General features: G+C 40.6%; 1 protein-coding gene across 1 annotated transcript in view; it reads left to right on the forward strand.

Annotated features, from left to right (window-relative positions):
• Window positions 1–12,203, forward strand: part of Nup160 (nucleoporin 160) — a 59,946-nt gene that overhangs the window by 39,981 nt on the left and 7,762 nt on the right. The window contains exons 24-32 of the mRNA XM_021192749.2: window positions 1–67; window positions 160–254; window positions 344–440; window positions 535–640; window positions 3,814–3,974; window positions 4,652–4,712; window positions 5,813–5,923; window positions 6,091–6,214; window positions 8,215–8,316. The exon at window positions 1–67 is cut by the window's left edge and continues 29 nt beyond it. Coding sequence (XP_021048408.1) covers window positions 1–67; window positions 160–254; window positions 344–440; window positions 535–640; window positions 3,814–3,974; window positions 4,652–4,712; window positions 5,813–5,923; window positions 6,091–6,214; window positions 8,215–8,316 — 924 coding nt within the window. The remainder of the gene's footprint in view (window positions 68–159; window positions 255–343; window positions 441–534; window positions 641–3,813; window positions 3,975–4,651; window positions 4,713–5,812; window positions 5,924–6,090; window positions 6,215–8,214; window positions 8,317–12,203) is intronic.

Genomic DNA, 12,203 nt, shown 5'->3' on the forward strand with positions numbered 1-12,203 from the left:
GCCTGAGCTGGTTATTCAGCTTGCTACATCAGCAATTACTGAAGCGGGTGATGACTGGAAAAGTCAGGTAAAAATTAACTAAATTCAGTTGTTTTCCTTAAGATTCGTTATGAATTTGGCATGTTAATTTCTGTTACTCTTTTTTGATATTTCATTTAGGCTACCTTAAGAACATGCATTTTCAAACATCATTTGGACTTGGGTCATAATAGCCAAGCATATGAGGCCTTGACCCAAATTCCGGACTCCAGCAGGTACTCTCCCAGTTGTTTTAGAGAGGGCAGTTTCCCAGGCCTGTGTAACTCCCCAAGATAGCTCACCCCACCCGCTGCTTCCCTTCTAGGCAGCTGGACTGTTTGCGACAGCTGGTGGTGGTTCTTTGTGAGCGCTCCCAACTGCAGGATCTTGTAGAGTTTCCCTACGTGAATCTGCATAATGAGGTAGTTAATTTGTCCACTTTTTTGTCTAGTAACAAGTCTTTTGACTGCCATGATTGCTACTAACTTCAACATCTGATTGCTCATCTTTTGTTAGGTTGTAGGAATAATTGAATCACGTGCTAGAGCTGTGGACCTTATGACTCACAATTACTATGAACTTCTTTATGCTTTTCACATTTACCGCCACAATTATCGAAAAGGTGAGCAGCTGAACCAGAACCTTGGTGGTAAAAGCAGCTTTGTTAGGGTAACCCTATTTCCAGAGACATTGTGTATAGGACATGTGCTTTAATTATATGTAAGATTTTATATATATATATATATATATATATATATATATATATATATATACATACATACATACATATACACTTATTTTAAAACATTTTCAAGTGACTTCCAGTAAACTGGTACTGGAATATACTCCATTCATTTTCTACCTGACTGTAAAGGGAGTATTGACTTTCCCAAACTAGAAGTACTTTGTGCTCCTTAGTTTTAGTTCCTGAGCCCTTGGCTATCTCCCATTTTTATTTTGTTTCCTAGAGTAAAATCCTAACTGCTTAACTTCTTAAATTTACTTAGGTCACCTGAATATAATAGTCTTCTCTATGGTTAAATTGCCATAGTCCTTCAACATTGTACAAATTCTTTAAAAGGATCACAATTTAGCCAGGCAGTGATGGCTCACACAGCTTTAATTCCAGCACACAGGAGGCAGACAGAGACAGACAGATCTCTGAGTTTGAGGCCAGCCTAGTCTACAGAGCAAGTTCCAGAACAGCCAGGGCTGCATAGAAAAACCCTATCTCAGAAAAATAAAACAGAATTTTAAAAAAGTACATTACAGGTATCATGACTCTTAATACATGATTACTGCGAATGACTATGGGCATTATCTCCTTCTCTTTTCTTTTGAGACAAGATCTCACTAACTCTGGCTGTCTCTGAATTCACTAGATAGCCCATGCTGGCCTCAAGCTCAGAGATCTTCCTCCCGGGTGCTGGTATTTAAAGGCTTGTGCCACCATGTTGGCAACATTCTCTTATACCAACAAAAATAAAAGTAAAGCAAGCTCAGTAGTTAAGAGTACTTGGTGTATGATGATGAGGACCAGAGTTCAGGTACTGAATGCACAGAACACTAGGTGATATACATAGAGACAAATGGCTATACACTTTTAAACAAGTAAAAAACAAACAAACAAACAATCACTAAATGGTCATTTTTATGCCATGTGCATTTTACCAGTTTTCAAAAAGAACTATAGGGCCTGGAGAAAGGGCTCAGCAACTGAGCCCTTACAGTTCTGTTACTTAGGACTCGAGTTTGGGTACAACCCTACATCAGATAGCTCACAATTACCAGCTTCAGGAATCTGATGTTCTATATGGGCACTTGACATACACCTCCTTCCATCTTATACACATAATTAAAACTGATAAAATAAAATCTGAAGAAAAAAAATTTTTTAAGACAGGATCTTAAAGTATGCCTTATCCTGGTCTCCAACTCATGATCCTCCTGCCTCAGACAGCCAAATAGTAGTATTAGAGACATGTGCCACCATTCCTGGCTTAGTTCGTGCCTTCTGAAAGGTACAGGTTTTTTGCCCAACATGGATGCTGGGAATTGAACTCAAGTCATTGGCAGAAGTAGTACAGCTCTTAACTCTAAGCCATCTCTTCTAGAAGGATCTTTAATTTATTCTGTGCACACATGCTATGGCAGACTTATGGAAATCAGAGGGAATGTATAGAAGTCAGTTCTGTCCTTTGGCCATGTGTGTTCCAGAGGTCAAGCGGAGGTTGTCAGGTTTGACGATTAGTGCCTTTATTCACAGAGCTATCTCATCAGAGCCCCCTTTTTGTCTTTGTTTTCTTTTTTTATACTGGAGGTCAGACTTGACCCAGGCATTAGGCAAAGGCTCTATATCTGACCTACTTCTAGCCTTCTTTTCCCCCTGTATTTTAACTGTTTGTAAGTGCACTGATCAGGGACATTCCAAGTGTTTTATGATCACTCTCCAAGACTTTTCCTCCTTCAAAACTGAAGTTCCATGCCCCTGTTCATCCCCTGTCCATCCCCAGCACACGCTATTCTGGTTGCCTTCCCTGAATTTGGCTACTTATCTACAATACTTGTCTTTGGAACTGACTTATTTCAGTTAGCTTGACTTTAGGTTTCATCCATATAGTCGCATGTGTTAGAATTTCCTTTTTACTTCCCTTTTTAAGATTGAATTATATGGTGCCGTGGTAGAGAATTGGATTTTTTTTTTTAATTTTATGTGCATTGGTATTGTGCCTACATGCACACCTGTGTAAGAGTGTTGGATCCTGGAGTTACAGACAGTTGTGAGCTGCCATATGGGTACTAGGAATTGAACCCAGGTCCTCTGGAGGAACAGTCAGTGCTCTTAACTACTGGGCCATCTCTTCAGCCCCTGAGGTTCTGGATTTGATTGTCAGCACCAGTACATCCCCTACAAATGTCATACGTGTATTAATATATCACGTTTTTCTTACCCATCCATCAGTGGGTACGTGGATCGCTTCTGCATTTTGAATGTAGTGGATAATGCTGCATTGTAACCTCATCTTGGCCTGCTTTCCAAAGCCAGATGTAAAGTGAGGGCTGCAGCACAGTCGGGAGAGTGCTCAGTGAGCAGGTGTGAGGTCTTGATATCTGGGCCATGGCTGGCTAGCTTAGCCTAACTGCATGCTCTAGACCATCAAGAGATCCTGCCTTAAAAATAAAGTACAGGGCTGGTGAGATGGCTCAGTGGGTAAGAGCACCCGACTGCTCTTCCGAAGGTCCCGAGTTCAAATCCCAGCAACCACATGGTGGCTCACAACCATCTGTAACAAGATCTGACGTCCTCTTCTGGAGTGTCTGAAGACAGCTACAGTCTACTTACATATAATAAATAAATAAATCTTTAAAAAAAGAAAGAAAAAGAAAAAAATAAAGTACATAGATCCTGAACACCACCACCCACGTTTGTCCTCTGGCCTTCATATACACACAGATGTACAGAGAGACACGAGAAGAAATGGCTAGACAGGGTGGTGCTTATAATGAACTGCTTGGGAGGTAAATCAGGATTCAGAACTCACAGTCATCTTTAGCTACAAAGTGAATTCAAGGCCAACACTCTTAACTTCTGTACTTTTCCATTCCCCCAAAAGGAGCTTGCCACAAGGGTATACTCTATATTCTCATCACAGTTTTTATGTGTGATTTTAAGTTACACTCAATTTTGCTTCAGGTGTTAGTTTTTCACGTGTAATAGATTCTAGATTCTGTTTGTATCTGTAAATAAACTTTTTTTTTTTTTTTTTTTTGGTCTAATTTACTCTTGCCTCATAGCTGGTACAGTGATGTTTGAATATGGTATGCGTCTTGGCAGAGAGGTTCGAACTCTCCGGGGACTTGAGAAGCAAGCCAACTGTTACCTGGCTGCTATTAATTGTTTACGGCTTATTCGTCCAGAGTATGCGTGGATCGTACAGCCAGCCTCTGGGGCAGTGGTATGAAAACTTTTCTTTGGAGGATTTATTTCATTATTATAGGGTTTTTGTCCTTTCAACTGTTATCTCATTTTGCTTCATTTATTTAAAGAGTCTGCTGAGGATGCGGGTGGTGGTGGTGCATACCTATAATCCCAGCACTCAGGAACTGAAGTCAAGGCGGGAGTAGGATGTACAGGCCAACCTCGGCCACAGAGAGAATTTAAGGCTACCCTGGGGTACATGAGACCCTGTCTCAAAAAAAGAGCTTAATAAATAATACCTGCTTTTAGTTTTAGTCCTTTTTAATTGTGTTAGAGAAGTCAGACAGTTTTTCCTATCCTGCTGATAGTTTTTTGTGTTATATAGTGTCAGAATTTACTAAGCTATTGCCCAAGGTTACCAGTGAATGATAGAACTATGGAGCCAATGAAAAGGATGTGATTTATATACAAGTCAAATTATGACTTTGTTGTAAATAACATGTAGGCAAATGACTCCTCTTGACAAACAGCTCCATTTTGTTGTTATGGTTACAGAACCCCTGTGAAAGAGTTATGCTAACTGAAATAAAAATAAGTCCTTGCCAGGTATTAAACATTCTATCGATAATTTAAACATGAATGCTCTAATCACAGTTAATACTATAAAAATGAGATCATGTTTTAAGAGTTAAGTCACTAGTTTTTGTTTTTCAGTCTGATCGCCCTGGAGCATCTCCTAAGCGGAATCATGATGGCGAGTGCACAGCTGCCCCAAGTGAGCCAGGGATTTCTGATCTGTGGATAGTAGCCATATTTATAGTTCAATAGACATGGATTAAGGTTGTGTGTGTGTGTGTGTGTGTGTGTAAAATGTTATAGTGATTGTAATATAGAACAGATGATAACATTACTTATCTATAATATTACAAATATCACACATAATCATTACCTATGGTAAAATTGCTTCATTTTACTTTAGTTTCAACGGTGTAATCTCCTAAAGGTTGTCTTAAGAGGTCTTTGAAAATACTATACTGTCATATAGGAAATGAAAATAATTACTTTAGAAAGTGTTTGTTTGAGTTTAGGAAACAGTTCAGTGGTAAAGTGCCTGCTGTGCGTGCAGGAGGACCTGAGTTCAGATCCCCAGCACCCACGTAAGAAGCCAGGAATATGCTATGCTTCTGTAACCTAGCTCTAAAGAAGACACAGAAAGATCCCAAGAGCTCTCTGGCCAACTAGTCTTGCCCAGTAGGTGATCTTTAATAGAGCCAAGTGTGGTGACACATGCCTTTAATCCCAGCCCTCTGGGGCAGAGATGAGTGTGTCTCTGTGTTTGAGGCCAGCCTGGTCAATATAACAAGTTCTAGGCTAGTGTGGGCTATGTACTGAGACCTGGGGGTGGGGTGGGGAGAAGGGTAGAAAGCAAAAGTGTGTTGCATACTGTGTTCAGGTCAACTCAATACCAAACATCTTCATCAGGATCCTTTATGACCAGGGGATGGTAGTCTTCACAGAGAGCTTGGACTCCAGATTTAATTCTGCCTCTCTCACTTAAGCAATTGTAAGAGCTAAATAAGTTACATGTTTGAAACACTAAGCACTCCCCAACTGCAGGTTTTGATTCTAATTCTTTGCTTGAGTCAGCTCTGTGTGTGTGTGTGTGTGTGTGTGTGTGTGAGGGACATTGCTTAATTTTTGCTGATTCCTCTTTTTTCTTCATTTCTTCCTCTATAACTTGAAAAATTAAACTGAGAAACTTTGTCCCACCCTCACTCCCCAAAAGTGGAATGTTATTTAATGTCCCCCTTGAAATTGACAAATTCATCTAGTAGACACTTATTCTTTGGATAATAAAATTTATTTGTTTTCCAGCCAATCGGCAAATTGAAATTCTGGAATTGGAAGATCTCGAGAAAGAATGTTCTTTAGCTCGAATTCGCCTCATGTTGGCTCGGCATGATCCATCAGCGATTGCCATTGCAGGTAGGAACTTGACTACTATCCAACCCGACCAGTGATGCGGGACCAGGCAGTAGGGTAATGGGGTAAGTGGGGCTAAGGCAGAGATACTTGTTCATTATCAGAGCGTTTACATATCTTGCTTACATATGCCCTAAGGTGCACTAAGTAACCATATTCCATTCCCACAGGAAGTTCATCAGCAAAGGAAATGGGCGCTCTCCTGGTTCAGGCTGGCCTCTTTGATACTGCCATATCACTCTGTGAGACTTTTAAGCTTCCATTAACACCAGTCTTTGAAGGGCTTGCTTTCAAGTAAGTAAAAATTACATTTTTATAGCCTTAATTTTTTTTCCTTTCTTTTTTCTTTTTCTTTCTTTTTTTTTTTTTTTTAAGATTTACTTATTTCAGCCGGGCGGTGGTGGCTCACGCCTTTAATCCCAGCACTTGGGAGGCAGAGACAGGCGGATTTCTGAGTTCAAGGCCAGCCTTGTCTACAGAGTGAGTTCCAGGACAGCCAGGGCTACACAGAGAAACCCTGTCTCCAAAAAAAAAAAAAAAAAACCAACAAAAAAAAAAGATTTATTTATGTGAATTTATATACACCGTTGCTCTCTTCAGACACCAGAAAAAGGCATCAGATCCCATTACAGATGGTTATAGGCTACCATGTGGTTGCCAGAAATTGAACTCAGGACCTCTGAACCACAGTCGGTGCTCTTAACTGCTAGCCCATCTCTCCAGCCCCAATAGCCTTAGTTTTCTAATGCAGAGATTCTGTCATATTCTTTAACATGATACAGTTATCAGAAGCTGCTAAACTATTATAAATAGATGCTCCGTTTGGATTTTGCAAGAATTTTTAAAATTTTTTAATAACTTATAGTTTTATTTTAAAACAAATAATCTATTTAGGTGAAGTGGAGCTCCAGTACCAGTATTTGAGAGGTAAAGACAAGAAAATTGATCTGAGGCCAGTCTTAGCTATGTAAGACCATGTATTAAAAAAAAAAAAATCTTGAGCTGGAGATGGTTCCAGAGGATAAGAGCACTGACTGCTCTTCCAAAGGTCCTGAGTTCAAATCCCAACAACCACATGGTGGCTCACACCCATCTGTAATTCTATCTAATGCCCTCTTCTGGTGTGTCTGAAGATAATGATGTTGACCGTGTACTCATATATGCATAAAATAAATCTTTTTTTAAAAAAAGAAAGAAAATTATTCCTTTCTCATTTCCTCTTCCTTGTGTGTTCATGTGTGTGCCAGAAGACACTTTCCATGGACGCTGTCCACCTTGGGTTTTTTGTTTTTTGTTTTTTTTTTTTTTCTCTTTCCACCTTGGGTTTTGACACATGATCTTTCACCAGGGCCTGGGGCTTGTCCATTAGACTGGCCTGATGGGCCCGTGAGCTTAGGAGCTCTCCTTTTCTTTACTTTCCCAACACTGGAGTTACTGGCATGTCACCATGCCCACGTTTTTATTTGGCTACTGGGGACCAAACTTGTGCTCTTCACTTGCATAGTGGGCACTTCGACTACTGAGTATTGTCCCTAAAAATGAATTAGAAGCTGTCAGTTTAACACAGGGTACACTTACCTAACATGTAGGGTCCTTCGTAGATTCTGTTCCTAGCAATTATTTTTTGAGATAAGGTTTTTCTCCATGGAGCCCAGGCTGAGTCCTGCTGCTACTTTTTTTTTTTTTTTTTGGTTTTCCGAGACAGGGTTTCTCTGTGTAGCCCTGTCTGTCCTGGAACTCACTCTGTAGACCAGGCTGGCCTCGAACACAGAAATCTGCCTGCCTCTGCCTCCCAAGTTCTGGGATTAAAGGCATGCGCCACCACGCCCAGCTTACTCTAGCCTTTTAAGGGCTGAAGTTACAGACCACTTTTTATTGACGTTATAGCTATTAGTAACATGCTTCATGAATGAAAATATTTTTGAAACATTGTGATTTGGGGAGGCTGGAGAGGTAGAGCAATAGCTAAGAATATTGACTACTTGACCTCCACAGATACCAGGCATGTAAACGGTACACAGACATAAGAGGCAAAACACCCATAATAATTAAAATAATTTTCAATCAAACTTTATATTTTGGTTTATTGACACAGGACTGTCCTGGAACTCACTCTATAGTCCAGGCTGGCCTCTAACTCATAGATCAACTGCCTCTGCCTCCTGAGTGCTGGGATCAAAGATGTGCACCACCACCACCTGGCTTAAAATTGTCTTATCTGCCCATTTGTAATAGCAAAATAAAGGGGCTCACTGCAGCATTTGGTTACCGGTGTGGGGCCATTTTCATTGCAGGTGCATTAAGTTGCAGTTTGGAGGAGAAGCAGCACAAGGAGAAGCCTGGGCCTGGCTAGCAACCAATCAGCTATCTCCTGTCATCACCACCAAGGAGTCCAGGTATAGATTGCCTAAGGGTCCTTTACCTTCAGCAAAGCTGTCGCACTCATTTCCTGAATGGATAACTTTTATGTGTGTGGATCTATTGCCTAAATGTATGTGAACCATTGGTGACCAGAGAGATCAAAACTGGTCTTTTGGATGGCTGTGAGCCACCATGGGAGTGCTGGGAACTAAAGCCAGGTCCTCTGCAAGAGCCACAGTGCTCTTAACTTCTGGACCATCTTCCCTGCCCCGTGAATAGTGCTTTATCTCACCATACTTTTATTTCTTGCTTCTTTTTTGAGAAGGAAGAGGGTAATTTGAGGTTTTACATTATTTTGAACTCTGATTTCACTATGTAGCCCTCACTGTTCTCAAATTCTCAATTCTTCTGCCTTACCCTCCTGAGCGATGACATTGTTTACAGGCATTGTCAAACTTGCCTTAACTAGGGTTTATGAGATTTTTGTTGTTGTTGTTTCTTTGTTTTTGTTTTGTTTTTTTAAGATTTTTAATTTTTTTTTCTTTATGTGGTGTGTGTGTGTGTTTGTAAGGTATAGGAAGTTGTAAGCCACCTGATATTGATTCTGGGAACCAAATTGGGTCTTATGGAAAAGCAGCAGATATTTTTAACCACTGAGATATCCAGCCCTCTGCCAAGTTTTTATGAAAGTTGGGGTTGAAGAGATGGCTCAGTGGTTAAGGGTGTATATCACTACCAGAATAGTGGTGCACAGCCTTAGTACCAGCACTCCGGAGGCAGAGGCAAGTAGATCTCTGAGTTAGAGGCCAGCCTAGTCTACAGAGTAAGTTCTAAGACAGACAAAGCTATATAGTGAGACACTATCTTTTTAAAAAAAAAAAAAATTTAAAAGAGTGCATATTGCTCTTGTGGAGGATTCAGGCTTGGTTCCCAGCATCCACACCAGCCAGCTCACAAGTGTGGTACCTGGCATTCCAGTGGGTCAGAGCCACCTTCTGGACCCTGTTGGCGCCTGCAGTCACATGTGCACAAACACACATATAGACATGTAATTTTAAAATTAATTAAATGAAGCCAGGCGTGGTGGTGCACTCCTTTAATCTCAGCACTTGGGAGGCAGAGGCAGGCGGATTTCTGAGTTCGAGTCTACAGAGTGAGTTCCAGGACAGCCAGGGCTACACAGAGAAACCCTGTCTCAAAAAACCAAAAAAAAAAAGAATATCACTTAAACCCACAAAATTAAAGCCAGCCTGGTCAAGATAATAAGGCCATTTTTCAAAAACAAACACACACACACACACAACCATGAGTCTAAAGAGATGACTCGGTGTTTTAGGGTTCAATTTCCACACCCACGTGGTTGCTTACTAACCCTATTTCCAGGGGATCACTATCATCTGGGTATTGCATAGCTTTGGTGTGTAGATACACACGAAGGCAAAACACAAAAAAATTAAAACATAACAAAAAGAGTTGAATCTAAAAAAAAAAAGTAAGATATCCTTTAAAAAGTAAGATATCCTTAAAGACAAACTTATTTATTGACTCAGTTCAAGTGTGATTGCCACCCATTAGGCTGAGTCTCCGGCCATGCATTGACCTCAGTTTGTTCTGACAGCCTTCATGAACTTACTTTGTTCAGGATAGTGTGAATAGACTGTTTCTGAATTTTCTGAAACCTAGTTCCAGTAAAATACCTTTTATGAAATGCATTTAACACCATTTTATGCAGCTTAGCAATTAAAATGATAGTACTTTAGAAACAAAGTTCTTGTTTAAATACTTTCTACTTATGCTACATCATTTCTAAGCTTGCATAATTTATAAACAGTAGAACATTATTTGCTTTGCCTCATGTTGTGAAAGCTAGAACTTCAACATTAGGATCCTAGCATCTACAAGGACCTTCTTGCTGTCATTCAATAGCAGAAGATGATAGGTAGAGAAAGGAACAGTCGCATTACCATCCATCATGACTAATTCACTTCTTGAGTGGGGACACTGATCTGTCTGTGAGACGGGATCTCTTACCATACCACACTTCTCAAAGTTTTTACATCGGGGATACATCGTCACACAGGCAGGAAAGATGGTTCAGGTAGTTTCACCACTCACGTTGGCTGGCTCACAACCACCTGTAACTGCAACTCTAGGGATCTGACACCCTATTCTGACTGACCTCTGCAGATACCTACAGACATGTATATATATATATATACACATAACATACATACATATAATTAAAAATAAATTTTATTTTAAAAATGTTTCTAGCCAGTGGTGGGCATGCCTTTAATCCCAGCACTCAGGAGGCAGAGGCAGGTGGTCTCTGTGAGTCCTGGTCTACAAATCGAAGTCCAGGACAGCCAGGACAGCGCCTCTTGTACCCCCACCCCCCACCCCAAAAAATGTCTAACACATTAACTTGGAAGGACCATTTCAAGTCACGGCTTTTTTTCCTCTTTATTACTAGTGCTACATGTGGGGGTCAGAGAAGTTTCTAATTAGTTTTCTCCTACTGCCTTACCTGGGTTCCCAGACCTAACTCAGGTCTCTAGACTTACTCAGCAAATGTCCTTTACCCACTGAGCCATCTCACATTGGCTGTTAACAGTTTGGGACTTGGGGCTGGAGAAAGAGAGCTCAGTGGTTAAGAACATTAGCTGTTCTTCCAGAGGTCCTGAGTTCAAATCCCAGCAACCACATGGTGACTCACAACCATCCATAATGAGATCTGACGCCCTCTTCTGATGCGTCTGAAGATAGTTTCAGTGTACTTACATATAAATAAATCTTAAAAAAAAAAAAAAACAGTTTGGGACTTGTTTTTGTTTTAATTTTTTTTTAAAGATATATATCTAAGTACACTGTAGCTGTCTTCAGACACTCCAGAAGAGGGAGTCAGATCTCATTATAGATGGTTGTGTGTCATCATGTGGTTGCTGGGATTTGAACTCATGACCTTCAGAAGAGCAGTCGGCGCTCTTAACCACTGAGCCATCTCTCCAGCCCTTTGTTTTAATTTTTATTTCATTTATTTGAAGAGTGAACATGTCTGCAGGTCAGGGGACAACTTTCAGAAGTCAGTTCTCTCCCGCCATGTGGATCCCAGGAGTCAAACTCAGATTGTCAGGCTTGTTGGCAAGCACCTGGACCTACTGAGAGATCCTCTGAACCAGTGGGTTGGGTTGGTTTTTTGTTTTTTTTGTTTTTTTTTTTTTTTTGAGACCAGTTCAGTGGGCAGGTTGGCCTTAATCTCCACCTACTACTGACTGCTGTAATATAGGCATTGCCACCTATCTGCCTCAGCAGCAGTTCTCTGTTACTAGTTTTAAATACTAAAATTAGAACATCAAAATTTACATGACAGACTGGACTTTGAACAGGCTCAGCAGTTATAAATACTTGTTGCTCTTGCAGAGAACCAGGTTTGGTTTGCAACATCTATATGGTGGCTCAGAACTATAGTTCCAAGGAGAAGCCAACACCTTCTGTTGGCCTCCATGGGTACCAGGAACACACACGGTGCATATACATACATGCAGAGAAGTATTCATATACAAAAGAAAATGTTTTAATTGATTTCTACATGAATGTATTGCTTGGTTAGTTTTGGGGACCAAGACCAGTGATATAAGCCTATTCCTCTTTTCTTTAAATGTTTTTAGTAGCTCATCTAATTTCTAGTTACCATTTAGGTATATTATCAATTCAGTGGTTAGCTGGAAAGATGACTCAGCAGTTAAGAGCATGCACACCGCTGGGTGTGGTGGCGCCTTTAATCCCAGCATTTGGGAGGCAGAGACAGGTGAATTTCTGAGTTCGAGGCCAGCCTGGTCTACAGAGTTAGTTCCAGGACAGCCACGGCTATACAGAGAAACCCTGTCTCAAAAAACCAAATTGAGAGAGAGAGAGGGAGGGA

Source organism: Mus pahari, chromosome 3 (assembly GCF_900095145.1).
Source record: "Mus pahari chromosome 3, PAHARI_EIJ_v1.1, whole genome shotgun sequence".
Taxonomy (NCBI): Eukaryota; Metazoa; Chordata; class Mammalia; order Rodentia; family Muridae; genus Mus; species Mus pahari.